Below are 20,614 nucleotides of genomic sequence, written 5' to 3' on the forward strand. Positions count from 1 at the left end.
ATTACTCAAGGTCAGTAACATATTTGAAATTCTTTGGATTACTTCTTCAGCACTGGTCGATTTTTTCACTTGTTTTGACTATAAAAACTCTGTCAGTACAGTAAAACAAAATACACATGTTAAAAATACATTCTCTGAAAAACCTAAATATCATATGCAGTGTTGTTTCTAAAATAAGATCAATCAAATTGATCTTGTTTAAAGGATTTTTAGATATTTTTACAGGAAAATAATAAAAGAAATTGTCATCAAGAATATGATTTTTGCCCTAGTATCAAAGATCTTATCAAAGAAATTATGATCCAATGTGAATTTTCTTGATAAAGAAACATGATCTTGTCTAGTAACATGTGCATATAAAATGGCTTGAAATAGTATTTTAGCTTAGTGTAAATCTAACAATTTACACAAGGTTTATTTCTATTTCTTCTGCTCCAAACAAACTTCAAATTTACTTCTCTGTCTGCTCGTATGAATGTAACACATCATAAGAAAGTGTTTTACCACTGTTCAAATGCACTTTGGATCACATTATTTATATGTATAAATGTTTTTCATCTGAATGGACTAAATATTAAATGAAACAAATTACAATAAATGCAAAGTAATCTCTTCAGTAATAAAAATACTTTTTAATGTAACTGTATTCAAATTACCAATAACTTAAATTGTAACTGTAGTGAAATTCAGTTACTTATATTTTGTATTTTAAATACATATCCCCGTTACATGTATTCCGTTACTCCCCAACCCTGACAATATATATCAACAAATGGTTACATTAATATAATCAAAATGGTTTAAAAATCTCCATTAATTTTTCTGTCAGCAAATCAGAGAAAACAAAAATGCTAAACTTAATGAACTGTGAAAATGTATGTTCTCGAGGGGACAGAACGAGCGCGTGAGCTCGTGGGGACAGAACGAGCGTGTGAGCTCGCGGGGTGCAGAACGAGCGTGTGAGCTCGCGGGGGGCAGAACGAGCGTGTGAGCTCGAGGGAACAGAAAACCCACAAAACACACAAACAATATGAGGGCAGTCCAAGGGGGATAGAAGGTACAAAAGGGAAATAAAACAGTCCATGGGGGTCAATGGGCAGTTCAAGGCAAGGTCAGGAGGAACATAGCGGACAGGCGGGTGGTCGGGAGATCTAGGGGGCAGCCATAGGGCAGAGACTGGGTCAGGAGGTCTGGAAGGCGACTGGAGGACAGGGACTGGGTCCGGAGGTCTGGAAGGTGACCACCGGACAGGAATAGGGTCCGGAGGCCAGGGAAGAGGCCACAGGACAGGTAGAGGGTCAGGAAGTCCGGGCTGAGCCGTGAAAGGCGGAGCCGCCAGAGGCGGCACCGTGAGGTGGCTCTGGAGCTGGGGTCCTGGAAGGCTCCGGAGGTGGAGCCGACGGAGGCTTTAGGGGCGAAGGCCTGGAAGGCTCTGGAGGTGGAGCTGAGGGAGGCTTTAGGGGCGAAGGCCTGGAAGGCTCTGGAGGTGGAGCCGAAGGAGGCTTTAGGGGAAGGCCTGGAAGGCTCTGGAAGTGGAGCCCTTGGAGGTGGCGCCGTAGGAGGCTCCAGAGGTGAAGCCCTGGAAGGCTCTGGAGGCAGAGCCGAGGGGGGCTTTAGGGGCGAAGGCCTGGAAGGCTCAGGAAGTGGAGCCCATGGAGGTGGCGCCGTAGGAGGCTCCAGAAGTGAAGCCCTGGAAGGCTGTGGAGGCAGAGCCGAGGGAGGTGACACCGTGGGAGGTGGCGCCGTAGAAGGCTCCAGGAGTGAAGCCCTGGTAGGCTCTGGAGGCAGAGCCGGGGAGGTGGCGCCGTAGGAGGCTCCAGAGGTGAGGCCCTGGAAGGCTCTGGAGGCAGAGCCGAGGGAGGTGACGCTGTGGGAGGTGGCGCCATAGAAGGCTCCAGAAGTGAAGCCCTGGTAGGCTCTGGAGGCAGAGCCGTAGGAGGCTTGGGAGGCAGAGCCGCAGGAGGCTCGGGTGGCAGAGCCGAGGAAGGCTCGAGAGGCGGAGCCCTAGGAAGCTCTGAAGTCTTTGGGAGCAGAGCCATGAGAGGCTCGGGAGGTGGAGCCGTAGGAGGCTCTGGAGGGGGAGCCGTAGGGGGCTCGGGTGGCGGAGCCGTGGAAGGCTCGAGAGGCGGAGCCCTAGGAAGCTCTGGAGTCTTTGGGAGCAGAGCCATGAGAGGCTCGGGAGGTGGAGCCATAGGAGGCTCTGGAGGGGGAGCCGTAGGGGGCTCGGGAGGCAGAGCCATAGGAGCCTCTAGTGGCCGAGCCCTGGAAGGCTCGAGGGGCTTGAGGGGGAGCCCGAAAGACTCGAGAGGGGAGCCCTGAGAGGCTTGAGAGGGGAGGAGCCCTGAGAGACTCGAGAGGCTAAGCCTTGAGAGGCTTGAGGGGTGGAGCCATGAAAGACTCGAGAGGGGAAGCCCTGAGAGGCGGAGGAGCCCTGAGAGACTCGAGAGGCGAAGCCGTGAGAGGCTTGAGGGGTGGAGCCACGAAAGACTCGAGGGATGAAGCCCTGAAAGACTCGAGAGGCGAAGCCGTGAGAGGCTTGAGGGGTGGAGCCATGAAAGACTCGAGGGGCGAAGCCGTGAGAGGCTTGAGGGGTGGAGCCATGAAAGACTCGAGAGGCGACGCTGTGAGAGGCTTGAGGAGTGGAGCCATGAAAGACTCGAGGGATGGAGCCCTGAGAGACTCGAGAGGCGAAGCCGTGAGAGGCTTGAAGGGTGGAGCCATGAAAGACTCACGGGATGGAGCCCTGAGAGACTCGAGAGGCGAAGCCGTGAGAGGCTTGAGGGGTGGAGCCCTGAAAGACTCGAGGGATGGAGCCCTGAAAGACTCGAGGGATGGAGCCCTGAAAGACTCGAGAGGCGAAGCCGTGAGAGGCTTGAGGGGTGGAGCCATGAAAGACTCGAGGGATGGAGCCCTGAGAGACTCGAGAGGTGAAGCCGTGAGAGGCTTGAAGGAGGGGGAGCCCTGAGGGACTTGAGGGGTAGAGCTCTGGGAGGCTCGTGAGGAGGAGCCCTAGGAGGCTCGTGAGGAGGAGTTCTCGGAGGCTTGAGCGGAGGAGCCCTGGGAGGCTCGAGAGGAGGAGCCCTGAGAGACTCGTGAGGCGGAGCCCGGGAGGGCTCTGAGGGGCGAGCAGAGGCTGACAGAGCCGTGGTAGACTCTGAGAGTGGAGCAGAGGCCGGCAGAGTCGTGGAAGACTCTGAGGGCAGAGCAGAGGTCTGCAGAGCCGTGGAAGACTCTGAGGGCGGAGCAGAGGTCTGCAGAGCCGTGGAAGACTCTGAGGGCGGAGCAGAGGTCTGCAGAGCCGTGGAAGACTCTGAGGGCGGAGCAGAGGTCTGCAGAGTGGAAGACTCGGGGGGCGGAGCAGAACCCGGCAGAGCCGTGGAAGACTCGGGGGGCGGAGCAGAACCCGGCAGAGCCGTGGAAGACTCTGGGGGCGGAGCAGAACCCGGCAGAGCCGTGGAAGACTCTGGGGGTGGAGCAGAACCCGGCAGAGCCATGGAAGACTCTGGGGGAACCTCTGCGGTCTTGAGCACAAGACGAGACTGGGGAGAAGGGGCCCTCTTCCTTCTCTGACGTCTTCGGCCAACAGGGGATGTGGCCATGGGGACGGTCGAGGCTACAGGCGCTGGCTCTGGGGCGGTCGAGGCTACAGGCACTGGCTCGCTGACCGTGGCAGACATGGGCGCTGGCTCGTTGGCCGTGGCGGGCATGGGCGCTGGCTCGTTGGCCGTGGCGGGCATGGGCGCTGGCTCATTAGCCGTGGCGGGCATGGGCGCTGGCTCTCTGGCCGTGGCAGGCATGGGCGTTGACTCGCTGACCGTGCCAGGCTTCGAGACTGGGGCCGTTACAGGCTTCGGGGCTAGGGCCATGTAAGGCTTCAAGACGGGGGCCGTGTAAGGCTTCAAGACGGGGGCCGTGTAAGGCTTCTAGACGGGGGCCGTGGTAGGCTTCAAGACGGGGCCGTGGTAGGCTTCGCTGGTTCAGTTTCTGCCTCCCCCACGGTAAACGAGGAACCGGCGTACAGTAGGGCGAGGTCAATAAACTGAGCCAGGTTAAGGGAGCAGCGACCACCAGGCATTAATGATGAGGTTGGCTCATTCAGTCCACATTGAAAAATGGTCTTCAGAGCCACCTCATTAAAATTCACCTGGTACGCCAGGACACAAAAATCCATCACATAAGCCTCCAAGGTTTGGCTCCCCTGACGCAAACCCATGAGTTGGGCCGCTGGGTCCATAATGCCAAGGGCGGGGTTATGAGTTACACAACCACTGCCTTGCTCGGAAAACTCTAGGTAAGCACCGAAGAGCTCACAGCGCTCAGAAATGCGCTGGGAGCATAAACGGCTCAGGGACAGACACAGGTAGAACAGGGTGACAAAAATCAAACAAAGTGCGTACCTGCTGTCCCTGGGCCGTGAGTGCGTGGTCATCTCTCCCAGCCGCAAATCTGCGCACAGAACGCGCCACGAAAATCCGCTCTAGAGAGCTGCGCGAATCCGTGGAGTGACGCATTGTGACTGTCTACGGTGAGGTTGGTTATTCTGTAACCTGGACACACACACACAAGACGAGACAGTCACAATGTAACGAACAACTGCTTTATTAAATAAGAGCAGGCAAAGGTACAGTGGGGAAAATCCAGAAGGAGAGTCGTCGAGGGAAGCGTAAAGTCGGGGCCGGGGAATCAGGATAAGACAAAGGGGCAAATCTACAGATAGAGTAGTCGTGGAAAGCGTAGGGCTGGCAAGCTAAGAGGAACGAATCACAGGGGGGTCAAAACTAGATGAGACTAGCGGGGGGCAAAACACGGGAATCTAAATACAATAACCAACGGGAAACAAACGGAAGGATAGTGTATTTATAGGGGCGAGAACAGGTGTAAACAATGACAGGTGATAGGGACGAGTGCGCTAGAGGGAGGAGATAGTTTACGAGCGTGAGCTCGTAATAGCAAAACCGGGCGTGGAAGCCCGAGGGAGGAAACAGAGCGTACGAGCTCAAGGGGGCGGAGCGAGGAAGCGGGAAGCGAGAAGCGAGCACGCTCGCGGAGTGCATGTGTGCGTGCTCATGGACACGGAGATGGGGCAGAGGAGCGGGGTTCGTGACAGTATGATTGAGGGAAGGGGTTATCCTTTGCTTACGCCTAGCAAAATAGAAGCTGGATAAACTTAAATATAGTCTTGTATCACAATTCTGACACAAAGTGTGGCAAATATTTTAATAGTAACCTAAGAAAAGATAGTAATTTCTTTGCTAGGATGAATAGGAACTTCCGGGTACACTTTACAATAAATATCCATTTGTTAACATTAGTTTACAATAGTTGTTATGAATTAACAATGAAATATACTTTTACAGTATTGCACTGTAACTTGTCACTTATTAATCTTGTATAATGTTAATTTCAATATATAGTAATATTTTTTAATCAAAAGTATATGTTAACATAAGTCATTGCACTATGAAATAACATGAACTAACAATGAACAATTGTATTTTAATGAACATTAACAAATATGAAAAAATTTTGTTCATTGTTAGTTCATGATACTTAATACATTAATAATATTAACAAATAGAACCTTATTGTAAAGTGTAAATTATGTAAACATATTGTTCATTGTTAATTCATGTTAACTCATGTAGTGTTTAAGTAAATTTAACAAATACAACCTGATTGTAAAGTGTTACCAGCAGAAATCAAGAGGTTAATTCTGTGCAGAACACTGTTTGTCTTTTCTAGGTGATATATATAGGGACAGAGGTAGTTTGGACCTGTCACACACACATGCCACTGTCTAGTGAACGTTTGCTGGACTGCTGTCACTAAAAAAAGGTACAGACAAAATTTAAAAATTCTCTTTTGAAACTTCTGCTAAGATACTAATAGCTTACAATCAAATCTGTCATAGTGAATTATCTTATAATTGAATTATATTTACGAAGAATTTATGCTCTTTAATGGGATTAAGAAAAGTTACTAATACTAGTGTGATATGGTCTAGATATTACAGCTGAAATAATAATAAAAATAAAAACATACAGATATCGAAAATTAAGTAGGTATGTGACATGTTACAGTGCAATGTTTAATATTGACATTTTCAATGTTGTATCTTAGTTGGGATGAGCCCCCTAGTACTACTCTTGTTGTACACACTGGGAACATCAGTGGTGCTGGCAGAACCCTACAAAGAGGAATCCAGACCCTCAGAGGAGCCAAAGCCCACAGAGGAACCTGGTCCAAAGACTGAGCCATGCCCAAACGGGTGTACCTGTATCCAAGATGAATACACCTTAGAGCTTAACGTCTACTGCAGTACAGGCAACTTCACCCAGGTTCCCTCCGACATACCCGTGTCTACACGCTCCCTATGGCTTGATGGAAATCTATTTACAAACTTACCAGCAGCTACTTTTGAAAATCTGTCCAATGTGGAGTTCTTGAACCTACAGAGCGGCTTGCTGGTTACCCTTGATGCCCATGTATTTAAAGGAATGAATGTCCTTGCTCACCTGCACCTTGAGAGAAACAATATTCGCTTGTTGCCTGGCATAGTCTTCCAGGGAGCATCCAATCTTGCATCCCTCAGTCTCAACAATAATCAGCTGTCTCGAATAGATGACAGGTTATTCACTGGGCTCTCCCACTTGTGGTTGTTGAATTTAGGATGGAACTCGCTGTCCGTACTGCCTGAGACAGGATTCCATGACCTGCATGGATTACGAGAGTTAGTACTTGCTGGAAATCGACTGGCTTATCTACAACCCCTGCTTTTTCAAGGTCTGACCGAGCTCAAGGAATTGGACCTAACTGGGAACTATCTGAAGGTCATAAAGCCAAATGTGTTTCTGAAAATACCAAAGCTGCAAAAGCTTTATCTGGGCCAAAATCAGATAGTGACGGTGGCACCAAGGGCATTTTTAGGCATGAAATCATTGAGATGGTTGGATCTCAGCAGAAATCGTCTATCTGTACTTCACGATGAAACTTTCCTTGGCCTACATAGCCTACATGTGCTCCGCCTGTCAAATAACTCAATTGGTAACCTAAGACCCGGGACTTTCCGTGATCTGCAGTACCTTGAGGAACTCTGCCTATGTCACAATCAGATACGAGCCTTGGGACTGAGAGTCTTCGAAGGGCTGGGTCATTTAGAGGTGCTAAACATGGAGCACAACCGACTACAAGAGGCGCGCATGGGCACATTTATGGGTCTTAATTACCTTGCTGTAATAAAACTTACTGGAAGCTGTTTCCAGAGCCTCCCTGATCAAGTTTTTAAGGGTTTATCAAAGCTCCACAGTATTCACCTTGATAGAAGCTGTTTGACGAAAGTCTCAAGCCAAAGTTTCAATGGTTTAACAGGCCTTCGCCGCCTTTTCCTACAACACAACAACATCTCCGTGGTGGAGCGTCAAAGTTTTGTGGAACTACAAGTGCTACAACAGCTTGATTTGAGATTCAACCAGATAACATCCATCACCTCCAACACATTTTTTGGTCTGAAGAACCTTGATTACCTGCTGCTGTCAGGAAACTTACTTGGCCATCTTCCATCTGAGGCTTTGATACCTCTGCAACATCTGTCTTGGCTGGATCTCTCAGGAAACAAACTGGAGTACATACTTAATGCAACAATATACATGCTGCCACGTTTGCGTTACTTGAACCTAAAAGACAATGCACTAATCAACCTCCCAGCTTCTATACCTGATAGCTTGGAGCAACTTTGGGTCTCGGGTAACAAGTGGAAATGTGACTGTAGTGCTAAACCTTTCAGAGATTTCAGTCTTCAGAAGCCACATGTCATTCCTCTCCAGGTTGAAATACTTGGCGAGGGTGAGGAGCCCCATACACTTGTCACAATATACAATAACATCACATGTGCCAGCCCATCCAGTGTTTCTGGACTTGACCTGCGGAACATCGGAAGTGAACATTTTCAGGGCTGTTAAGTCTAAAGATCTTTATTCTAATCTAAATACACACTACAATTGACTGTTTCTATATAATCATTATAGTCCCATGTCTCAGCGCTTCAATTCATGACATTTATTTATCTCCAGCAAAACTTTCTTTGGCAAACAGAATTTAAAGGAAGAGTTCACCCAAAATAAAAATTCTATCATCATTTAACCTCTAACTTTCAATCTTCTGCAGATCACAAGTGAAGTTTGTTAGAAGAATATCTCAGCTCTGTAGGCCCACGCAATGCAAGTGAATTTTGACCAGGCCTTTGAAGGTCCAAAAAGGAAATAAAGTCAGCAAAATCCAGACTCCAGTGGTTTAATCAATGAATTCTGAAGTGATACAGTTTGTTTTGGGTGAGAACAGAGCAAAAATATAACTTCTTTTTCACTGTGCATCTTGCCATTGCAGTTTCTAGGCAAGATCATTATTTCAAGCTCGATTACTCTTCCTAGTGCTTGATATATGTGCAGAGCGCTAAATGGCAATATACTAAGTGTAATCGAGTTTGAAATCATGATCGCCAAGGAGACTGCGGTCAAGAAGTAGAGGCAAAAAGGAGTTATATTTTGGTCTTTTTAACCCAAAACAACTGGATCGCATCAGAAGACATGGATTCAAAAATAATCTGATCTGATCACCATTCACTTGCATTAAAAGGACCTACAGAGATAAGATATTCTTTTAAAAATCTTCATTTGTGTTAATCAGAAGAAAGAAATTCATACACATCTGAGATGGCATGAGGGTGAGTAAATGATGAGAGAACTTTAATGTTTAGGTGAACTATGTCTTTTCTGAATTTAAGTAATGTTAAAGTAACAAATGACAATTGAGTTGATGTTGTATATTCAGACATTAACATTTTGTGGACAAAAAAAAACATGTAACATTCTGCATAACATCTCTTTTTATATTCCGCAGAAGAAATAAAATCAAATGTATTTGGAATTACATGAAAATGAATAAGTTATGACAGAATTTTCATATTTGGGCAACCCTCTTCGGGCATGTTGGAGAAAGAATCGGCATTGGCTAGTACATTTTTGTTTTACTCGCCAGACATTTGACAACATGTAAGCATAATGAAACTGAAAAGATATTAAGCAAACTGGAAAGGGGGCATCTTCATATATATAGGTTATACATATATATATATATATATATATAAACAAAAGTTAGTTCCGGTCCTCGAATCTGATTGGACGAGAGATGTTCAATGAGCACTGATGGTCTTACACATAATCACTTGGACGCTTCACTGTGTGTATCATTCTGCTTGTGTTCATGCTGTTCTAAACTAAAGTGTAAGAGCAGTGCATATGTGTTACGAGCTATGGGTTGTCTTTTTTATGTTAGCCAGCAGGTGGTGGTAAAAGATAATTTTTGTGTATAATATGAGCCTGTTAAGTGACGTGAAGTGAATCTGTGTCAGCCGTTTACATACAAAAGCGCTTCGTGATCACTTACTACACTTACCACACTTCACTAATAAAACTAGGAATAGCTTTAAACGGCTTTAACCGAACAACTTCAGCATTACGGCTCATCACAGCTGAGAGACACAACAGACGTGTTAATTACACAATGGGAGCTGTTTAAAATGGCAGTGGACATTGTGGTTTCTATAGTGATCGACACTTGTGCACCAGCTACAACGAAATAGAGAGAAATTCCCCCTCTTGGATGCTATTTTACCTCTGAGAAAGCTGACCTTCAGAAAGCTGACAGCATCTCTGCTTGGGTGTGGCAGCACATGATACGTCTCTCTCTCTCCCTCTCCCTCTCTCTCTCTCACACACACACACACACACACACACACACATACATCCTTGTTTATCCAATAACTTGTTCAAAACAGCACAAGTTATTGGATAAGCCGTGATCCTATTTCTGAAGTGATATTTTTGAATTATTAATGGAGGCTTGGACACATCATTTGGTTTGAACCAACAATGGCAGTTTCTGATCCATCGTGTAAGAAAGTATTTCAATGCACAAATGTGTTTTTATGACTGTACTCTATTTTTTTAAAGTGTTAATTGAACTGTTGTGTAAAAGCAATATCACAATCGCAATCGTGCTGTATGGCCCTAAATCAGCACTGCTGTGATTACCTACGGCACTCGGCCTGCGGCTTAATCATAGCTGTGCTGATGTAGGGCCATATCGCACTCTTGCTTGTGTGATATTGCTAAAAACATTTTTTGCAATTTTTAGCAATATTTTTATCATGTTTAAGCATTTTTTAATTATACAACTTTCACATTCTATCAGTTTATATGATTTCAGGAAATTGCATTTACAATAATGATACAAGCTGTTTCATGAAATTTTATACATATTTTTTAACACTAAATATAAGGTTTAAACCTAATAATGAAAATAGAATTCCACATTTAACCTTAAAATGCTACTACATCAAAAGTACTACATTAAAATGTATATGCTACAAGAGCCAATTTGTTAAATTTGCAGAGTTTGTTGAACTTAAAACATTTCATAATATTTGTCTATAATCACCCATCAAATACATTTACACATTTACGACACTTGCCAAATTATTACAGTTTGTTACATGTTTGTTTATATGCATAATTTGAACGATTTACAAGTATTTAGACTGAGTTTACATTAATATAACAAGCGCTAAAATGGTATTGTCGTTTGCGGTTGAAAGAAGTTGGACGGTTGTTTTTACCTCATCTCTGCAATTTGTGATTAGAATTACATTTTCTTATTACTGTTTGATCAACAACTCACTGTTAATAACAGAAAGGATAATAACAGAAAGGATATTAAATAGAGTACATGGATCTCATATTTGGACACACATTACACGGAATGGGTCAAAGCAAACTTTACTTGCATAATGTGTATTGACTTAAATGAACAAATATTTATTGTACAAGTTCTCAAATCTGCATGCTCTCAAGATTTGAACACTTTTTACCCTTTCACAAACATCCAACAAGCACGTAAGGTATGTAGATGCTGTAAAACTGAGAATGTTGTGAAAACAGTCTGTGGAAATGATATCCTTGAATATTCAGTGTACCTGTATAAGAAGAAACCACTCAGAGGTCACTGCCAAACCAAGCAACTTCTTATTTGTCAACACAGTGAATCTGCCTGTCAAAGTCTACCAAACTTGAAATCCATGCAAAATCCGGAAGGGGAAATTCTTTGTCACCTGAAGTCCATTGCATGGTGATGACTGTATTCTTTCAGGGGAATTTAACCTTGCAAAGATAAATGCGCCTCCATTTACTCCTATTCAAATTCATCTGAACACAGAAGACTGAGAATACATATTTTAAAGCTGCATGTTTTATTGTTGCAGAAAAGTATGTAGAAAATATATTTTAAAATTTTGTATGTAATATTATTTGTTATGTATTATTTAGATACTCCTGATGCCCTCCCACATGGAATCATATCCTGGGCTGTCCCATGTCCGTAAACATTTGCGTGTTCAAAGCCTAGATTGACTGCCCCTTTAACCTCCTGAGAGCCCTGCGTAACTTATGTGTGCATTTTCTATTTTATTTTTTCATCGAATAGTTTATTGTGTGTCCAGGAGTGTTGGTTAATCATGTTTTTGAGACGTTATAGACATTACAGCCTATTTTGTAGAAATATTAATAGATCATTCTGATTAAAGGTAATGGCCACTATCAAATCACTGCCAATCATGTTAAATTAATCTACAGTTGAAGTTCAGTTTACATACACCTAAGGCAAATACATTTAAACTCAGTTTTTCACAATGCCTGACATTTAATCGTAGAAAGCATTAAAACTTTATTTTAAGAATATGAAATGTCAGAATAATAGTAGAGAGAATTATTTATTTCAGCTTTTATTACTTTCATCACATTCCCAGTGGGTCAAAGTTTACATACGATTTGTTAGTATTTGGTAGCATTGCCTTTAAATTGTTTAACAGGGTGCCATGTCGGATCTCACCTAGGGCACCAAGTAAGCCAGAACCAGCACTAGTTTTGTAGGTCTCCTTGCTCGCACACGCTTTTCACGGTTGGGATGGTGTTCTTCGGCTTGTAAACCTCACCTTTTTTCCTCCAAACATAATGATGGTCATTATGTCCAAAAAGTTTCATTTTTGTTTCATCTGACCAGAGGACATTTCTCCAAGAAGATATTTGTCCCCATGTGCACTTACAAACTCTAGTCTATCTTTTTATGGTGGTTTTGGAGCAGTGGCTCCTTTGCTGAGCAGTCTTTCAGGTTATGTTGATATAGGACTTGATTTACTGTGGATATAGATACTTGTCTACCTGTTTCCTCCAGTATCTTCACAAGGTCTTTTGCTGTTGTTCTGGGATTGATTTTCACTTTTCGCAGCAAACTGCATTAATCTCTAGGAGACAGAATGCGTCACCTTCCTGAGCGATATGATGGCTGCATGGTCCCATGGTGGAAAATTTTACTTACGTAATATTGTTTGTACAGATGAACGTGGTACCTTCAGGCATTTGTAAATTACTCCCAAGGATGAACCAGACTTGTGGAGGTCCACAATTTTTATTCTGAGGCCTTGGCTGATTTCTTTTGATTTTCCCATGATGTCAAGCAAAGAGGCACTGAGTTTTAAGGTAGGCCTTAAAATACACCCACAGGTACACATTCAATTCAGTACACCCGATATAAGAAGCTAATTGGCTAATTGTCAAAAGGCTTGACATAATTTTCTGGAATTTTACAAGCTGCTTAAAGGCACAGTGAACTTAATGTATCTAAACTTCTGACCCATTTGAATTGTGATATAGTCAATTAAAAGTGAAATAATCTGTCTGTAAACAATTGTTGGAAAAATTACTTGTGTCATGCACAATGTAGTTGTCCTAAACGACTTACAAAAATGGTAGTTTTCCAATGTTAAATATGTGGAGTGGTTCTGACTTCAACTGTATGCACTGATTATAATTGTCCCATGTCTGCCAAACACGTTGAGTGGTCCAAACATCATCTGCAGCCTGAAACTGAACTTTTAGGAGTGAATGCACTTAGCTGCATATGAAAGCTATAGGATGCACTCTTGCTCCCTGTTTAGTGAATTACTTAACCTCCAGTGTGCTGTCTGTCTTAGAACAGTTTTAAATGCACCTATTTTCATATATAAAGCAAAAATTTTCAGATTTTGGATGAATTAATATATTCTCAATGTGAAAAATGTGAGTAAATAAATAGGAATGCATTTACTACTGTTAATGAATACCTTATTGTACAGTGTTAACAAACAAAAGTATAACAACATTTTGAATAAAATGAAATGTTCCACATATTTGTTAATGTAACATTTTACTTAAAATAACAAACATGTTTTTGGAACTTCTGTCAGAAAACTGCTTTATTAAACTGTTTATTAGTGCGCCAAAGCACAAAATAATTACGAAATATTTAAAGCAGCATATCACACAAAACTAGAGACACTATTCTTTACAACCAAACAGGTTTCATTGAAAAAAATTTGAAGAGGATTCTTACTAGAGGCACTTTGGTTGACACTGAGCCCATAGAAGCAGTTCATGGAAATCAACTCCATGGTGTTTGGTCATTTAAATTAAATAATTTAGAATTTAGAATTAGAATTTAAACCCATTGCATACTGTTCAGGACATTCTAAGGCTTAGTGTATAGCATACAGCTTATCCAAAATAGTGAGTCATTACATGAGGCCGCGGGGTAGCACGAGGTTATGGTAAATTTCCTTAGAATGTGCACTCATAAGACACAGTATGCGGTGAAAGAATCTCAGTGCTAAAGTTCTTCTTTGCTACTACACAACTTAATTACTGGTGAGTGAAAACTAAATATTTACTAGCCAGTCTCTAATAGCAGATATTTGCTAGTCACACATTGGAAAATTTGATTACATATTCGAGTAACCTACTCGCAATGTACAGGTAGAGCCTTTCTGCAAGGGGATCCTACAAGGTTAGCAACGAAATGTATAACGTGGCTGTCCCATGGACATTTTTTTGGCAGAACACTGGTGAGGAGACAAGAGGCCATTTTCTTTAATGGATGTCTATGGAGCTGATGCTACAATGTGCTGAATAAACTGCTTTTGTGTGGAAACAGCTCATCACTTAATGAATTGACCACCTGTGTGCCAATCTTCAAAATATTTTACACTAAACAATCCTTTTGTAATTAACAATGTGTGGATATCCCCTTTCATTTGAATGTTATCCCTAAACGGTGGATTACTGTCGTAACACGCTAGTTGACAATTACACTCTCTACTATCGTAATGTATAAAACATCTCTGGGAGAGGGCTGGTCAGTGAACTGTCCCTTTAAGAGGGTCAGTCATACTCATTAAAAGGTATTTGTACCTTTTATTGAGTATGACTACCTCTTACTCAAAAATCAAACAAATTTTGTTTGATTACGGTCTAAATAAACATCAAAAAGAGAGAAAGGACACTGAGCAAATGTCCAATTTGATAAACCAAACCCAAATATGGATATAAGTACTACATAATATTGATCCAAAAGTACAAAGAACAACAACTCAGGTTTAAATATATTAGTGGTCCACTTTACCCCTTCGATGAAATACCATGTATTTACAGTTTTCATGCATTTCTCCAAACTATAATCAGTGCTCTCAAAACAATTCACACAGAAGATGAAACAGACACTCAATTTTGCAGAACAATTCAATTTCACGTCATAATGAAGCACTATATTATTTTCTGGTAATGCATTTATTAAAACTGAATACTTACATCAAAACTATAGATGTGTTCTCTTTTGAATTCATACAATTTTCAGCTGTAGACAACTCTACTATTGAAATAACAGATTTATCAAACAAATACAAAATAAAGACTTTTTTCCACCTGTTTTTGTAAAATTTCTCTAACTTTTTAGTTGTTCCTGCTCTTCCTCTAGACAGTGGATTAGGAAGTATATTGTAAAAAATAAATACTGTAAATAAAAAATATTTTTGCATATTGTATGAAGCTAAGAAAGCACTGTATGCACATGGTAATTGTGGACATTAATTGTGGCATGCAGGCCAATGCCATTCCTCCCTCTTCTTTTTTGTTGAGAATGAAGTCACTGTAGATCTGCTCACTTAAGACTAAACTCTTTGTTTGTCTCAGAGTCTGTGATTCATTACATGACCAATTGGAGGGACTCTCAGATCACTTGAGCCTCTTCTGTGTCTTTTTTACTCTTCTACCCTGCTGTCCTCTTTCACGCTGCTCACAAATATTACACCATCTAAATTTGGTCATTCCTCAACAATTTTAATGCTCACCCCTGAAAGAGTTGAGAAAACCTTTGCCTTTTCTCATCAATTCTTTGTCCAATTTCCTCTTACTTTACCCACTCTAACTCTTCTCAGTTTTCACCTCTTTTCCATCTTGTTCTTCCTATTCTTCTTCTTCCTCGTTGTTTGTTTGCTCTAAATATTCATATATGACCCTTTTTATAGATAAAAAGGACTAAAGACTGTTCATAAATAAATAAAGACTATTCAAAAAGTGGCTTTAGTATGCAATATTAATATTTTTATTTCCATATTATTGAACTTATTTAATCTGCTTATCATTGTCCTACAGTTCACACAATTCATTTTGCAATTGAATTCATCAATCAGTCTGAGAAATATTTATTATGTCTCTTCCCCCCTGGTGTACCACTTGAAGCCTGTCCCACAGCCGCTGCAAATAGTCCATGTTTAGCCCCCCATGATCTATGGCTCAGGAGGGGATCCATACACTAAATCCACTGACATCCGGAGTTCTCAGTCAAACATGAGAACAGCAAGTGTGCAGCCCGTGGCCCAGTAAGGGGTAGATGATGGTCCAAGTCGTGCTGGTGTTCGCTGTTCAGGATGGCCAATTGGGTGACCAGGGATTGCTCCACCAGGCCATAACTTTACAGATGGAGAGGGGTTGTGTGAGTCTTTTTAATCCCCAAGTGCCAACAGACTTACCCGAATACCTTTGCTTTGAAGTTGTGGCCCTGGTCACTGTTGATTTTCCATGGTGCCCCCAAGCGACAGAACATTTCTTCCACCAACTTCTCTGCTGTCATTTTTGCACTTTGGTTGGGTATTGCATATGTCTCATGCCATTTTGTAAAGTAGACCGTGACTACTAAGATGTAGCGGTTCCCAGTTTTCAACGCCAACCCGCTCCACAGGTGCCCCCATCAGCAGGTACCAGCAGTTGCAGGTAGGTAGCCCCTCCACTCGGTGCTTACCACCGAATCTAGAGCAGACCATCGTGTTGAGTGATAGTGTCCTACTGGGAGTAATAGACTTTCACCTCAGGGGCCAGTCTCGACACATCATTCTGGCCGAGACCCGGCAGCCAGCCATAGTTATATCCTTGCCAGGGTGGGGTCGACCTCCTGCAGCTGTTGCAGCTGCTGATGATCTAGGGCTGCACATGTAGCAGCTTCTCTGCCGGCCTGTTGCACAATCATATCCTGAGTTGTATGCTCTCATTTCTCCAGCCGCAAGTAGTAAACTGCATTCCCATGCTGTCTGCCAGGGTGGTGCTTGATCTCAAAGTCATAGTCCTGAAGTAGCTCCAGCCACTGGGCCACCTGGCCCTCAGGGTTTTTGAAACTTAACAACCAAGTGTGATCAGTCTGCAAGCAAAACCGTCATCCATACAACTAGGGCCGGAAATGACAGAATGCCTGCAGCACTTCCAATAATTCTCAAAGGGTAACAGTAATATTTGTCAGCTTTACTAGCTCCCCATCATCCCTTGCTTGCGATAACACTGCCCCAAGTTGCTGCTGGCATTGGTGTCGATAATGAATGGACACTCTGAATCAGGATATGCCAGCACGGGTGCCCCAGATAATGCCTCCCACCGCCGATGGAAAGTTTCCTCACAGGCATCAACCCAGTCAAAGGCCTGTCACTTTTCCAACAGCTGGTGAACTGGGCTGGCAATGGTGTAAAAGTTTCTCACAAATCAGCAGTAGTAAGATCCTAGTTCCAAGAATCTGCGAAGCTCAGTAGCATCCTTGGACACAGATTAGTTTCGCACAATGGCCACCTTCGCTGGGACAATAGATACTACTGCTGCACCTATCACATGCCCCAGAAAGGTGGTTTCTCAGCATAGCAGGTGCCACTTTTTGGGGTTGAGGCGCAGACCAGCTTGGCGAATAGCGGAAAAGACTTCCTTGAGATGTTGCAAGGCACCCTAAAAGTACAGAGCATGTACTAACAGGTCATCCAGGTATACCACACAACAGCGACGAGGAATGCCCACTAACACCTGTTCCATTAATTGCTCAAAGGTGGCAGGGGCATTAAAAAGTCTGTATGGCATTACCCAGAACGGCCAAAGCCCTTGACCACTGGTAAAAGCAGTCTTAGGCCTGGCAAAAAAAAAATAATTTCTGTCAAGCATTTCATGGAGATTCTGAATTTGGTGAGGGGTAAACCCCACACAACTGTGCCACCCCAGTTCACTAACAGCCTGGACAGTCTCTGTTGATGTTGACTGGCACTGGCAAGTCACAGATGGTTGATGATGCTGATGGGGCAGATTGACCTACCATGGCCAATATACTCATAGAAGCAAATCCATGGGACAGCATGCAAATCCACTTGCTGGCTGACTTCCTCCGCAGGCAAGCCTGGGACACTCCAGTGGTTCTCTGACCCTTCTGCAAGGGCATCATATTCATGAGCTTCAGCCACATCCACATGTGCACCATAGTGTGAAAGGAAGTCTAGCACCATAATGCAGGCATCCTCTATATTGGCCAAGCAAAACTCATACCTAGGAGAATTGGTGCTGTTTTAAAATCAAAGGTGGCCATACTGAATATTGATTTAGCTTTTTTATGTTTAATGGACTGTGTATGACATTAAGTGATAAATGAAAACTATTTATGTAATTATTTTGAAGACATCCTCACTATGCAAAGTGCCTAAAACTTTTCATAATATAAAAAACGTCCTCTCACTTAACTGCTTTTATTTTCACAAATTTAATGTGTAAATATTTGTATGAACATAAAAATATTCAACATCTAAGACATAAACTAAACAAGTTTCAAAGACATATGACTACTAGAAATGGAATTGTGTGTCCCTGAACAAAAAGGGAGTTAAAAGTAACAGTCAGTATCTGGTGTGGCCACCAGCTCCATTAAGTACTGAAGTGCTCCTCATCATGGACTGCATCTCCTCATCATGGACTGCACCATATTTGCCAGTTCTTGCTGTGAGATGTTACCCCACTCTTCTACCAAGACACTTGCAAATTCCAAGACATTTCTGTGGGGAATGGCCCTAGCCCTCACCCTCCGATCCAACAGGTCCCAGACATGCTCAATGGGATTGAGATCCGGGCTCTTTGCTGGCCATGGCAGAATGCTGACATTCCTATCTGGCAGGAAATTATGCACAGAACGAGCAGTGTGGCATTGTTATGCTGGAGGGTCATGTCAAGATGAGCCTGCAGAAAGGGTACCACATGAGGGAGGAGGATGTCTTCCCTTTAATGCACAGCATTGAGATTGCCTGCAATGACAACAAGCTCAGTCTGATGATGCTGTGACACATCGCCCAGACCATGATGGACCCTCCTCTTCCAAATTGATCCCGCTCCAGAGTACAGACTTCGGTGTAACTCTCATTTCTTCGATGATAAATGCGAGTCTGACCATCACCCCTGGTGAGACAAAACCTCAGCTTGTCAGTGAACAGCATTTTTTGCCAGTCCTGTCTGGTCTAGTGAAGGTGGGTTTGTGCCCATAGGTGACGTTGTTGCCGGTGATGTCTGGTAAGGACCTGCCTTACAACAGGCCTACATGCCCTAAGTACAGCCATTCTTAGCCTATTGCGGACAGTCAGATGGAGGGATTGAACGGTCCTTGTGTAACTCGGTCAGTTGTTGTTGCCATCCTGTACCTGTCATGCAGGTGTGATATTTGGATGTAATGATCCTGTGCAGGTGTTGTTACACATGGTCTGCCACTGCGTGGATGATCGGCTGTCCTTACTGTCTCACTGCAGGCACATTCACACAGATGAGAAGGGCATCTTTCTTACGGTGTTTTTCATAGTCAGTAGAAATGTCTCTTTAATGTCCTAAGTTTTTATAACCACGACCTTAATTGCCTACCGTCTGTTAGTGTCTTAATAACCGTTCCACAGGTGCATGTTCATTAATTGTTTATGGTTAATTGAACAAGCATGAAAAATATCATTTAAACCCTTTACAAAAAAGATCTGTAAAGTTATTTGGATTTTTACAAAATGATCTTCAATATACAGTGTCCTGAAAAAGGGACATTTATATAATTGTTTTATGATCAAGGCAGAGATTTCCAGTTAAATTGTTATATATCTTACAAGTTACAATCACTGATATGCTTTTCTTTGTTATATTTACTGGTGGAGTAGCTGAAATTGCCATTGATAAAATTAACATTTCACACTGCAGTCAGAAAATGAAGAGGAGATACTAGTGTTTAATTTACTAAAGGAGACTTGGGAGGACTTGAAGTGTGTTTCACTGGAGAAGCCAAATATTGTGGAGTTGTGCATGCGTTTGTGTTTACATATGTGTGAGAGAGAAAGTCCGTCATCTCTAATCTCCCACATCACACTTTTCTTTTATACTGGATCTACTCAAATCTGAAGCACAGCCTTTCACTTGGACTGACAATGACCAAAAATGCTACACTGAGCCTCAGCTTCCTACTGGTCATAAAACAGAAGGAGCACAGACTGAAACAGTGGCACATAGTACTGAAAGAAATGTTTTTAGCACACCCTCTTTGCAACACGAAGCAAACAAGACAAAGTCCTTCCCTGTATTACCTCTGACTGTGAGTTTGGTTGTATTCACCTTTCATCAAAAGTGAATACAATACAAAAGTGAATACAAAAGTGATTTCTTTCTCTGCGCATGAATGCAGCAAGCGATGTTGGAAGATGTTATCTGCAAACACTAATCTAGAATAATTATTTTACGGTTTACTTCTCATTAAGGTGTGGATTTGGCTTTGGGAAACTGACCAGCAGTTATGAGCCACTTTATCCCGAAGCAGAAATCAAAAGCTGGTCGATTAAGTGAGATAATTCCGCTATGAAATTCTCAATTTGAGAGTGGAAATCTTTACTAATCACATGATCAATTGTACAATAGAGGTATGAAAGCAGAATGCTCCACCTGCAAATTAGGACACACTGATCTGCAAGATCATACGTGTTTATTGGTTTTGTGTGTTAAGCCATGGGCGGCTGTGGCTTAGTTGGTAGAGTGGGTTGGCCACTAATCGCAGGGTTGGTGGTTTGAATCCCAGCCCACACGACTCCACTTGCCGAAGTTCCTTGGGCAAGACGCTGAGCCCCAAGTTGCTTCCAATGGCAGGCTTGCAACTTACATAGCAGCTCTGCTGCCATTGGTGTATGAATGTGTGTGTGAATGGGTGAATGGGTGAATGAGTCACAGTGTAAAGTGCTTTGAATACCGTTAAGGTTAATAAGGCACTATATAAGTGCAGACCATTTACCATTATACAGTATTATTAAGGTTACATATTCAATTGAGGGTGCTCTAACGTTCGTAACAGAACCGGGCTTGCATCTAGCTGGCAGCTGCACTAACATGATGGC

At 43.0% G+C, this 20,614-nt stretch overlaps 1 protein-coding gene across 1 annotated transcript; it reads left to right on the forward strand.

Moving 5' to 3' along the window:
* Positions 1–5,729: 5,729 nt before the first annotated feature.
* Positions 5,730–13,265, forward strand: igfals (insulin-like growth factor binding protein, acid labile subunit). The gene is made up of 2 exons (XM_052138699.1): positions 5,730–5,835; positions 6,121–13,265. Exon 2 carries the CDS (start codon positions 6,126–6,128, stop codon positions 7,956–7,958), a length of 1,833 nt encoding a protein of 610 aa, XP_051994659.1. The 5' UTR covers positions 5,730–5,835; positions 6,121–6,125; the 3' UTR covers positions 7,959–13,265.
* Positions 13,266–20,614: the final 7,349 nt, after the last annotated feature.

The sequence above is a fragment of the Xyrauchen texanus genome, chromosome 12 (assembly GCF_025860055.1).
Source record: "Xyrauchen texanus isolate HMW12.3.18 chromosome 12, RBS_HiC_50CHRs, whole genome shotgun sequence".
Classification (NCBI taxonomy): domain Eukaryota; kingdom Metazoa; phylum Chordata; class Actinopteri; order Cypriniformes; family Catostomidae; genus Xyrauchen; species Xyrauchen texanus.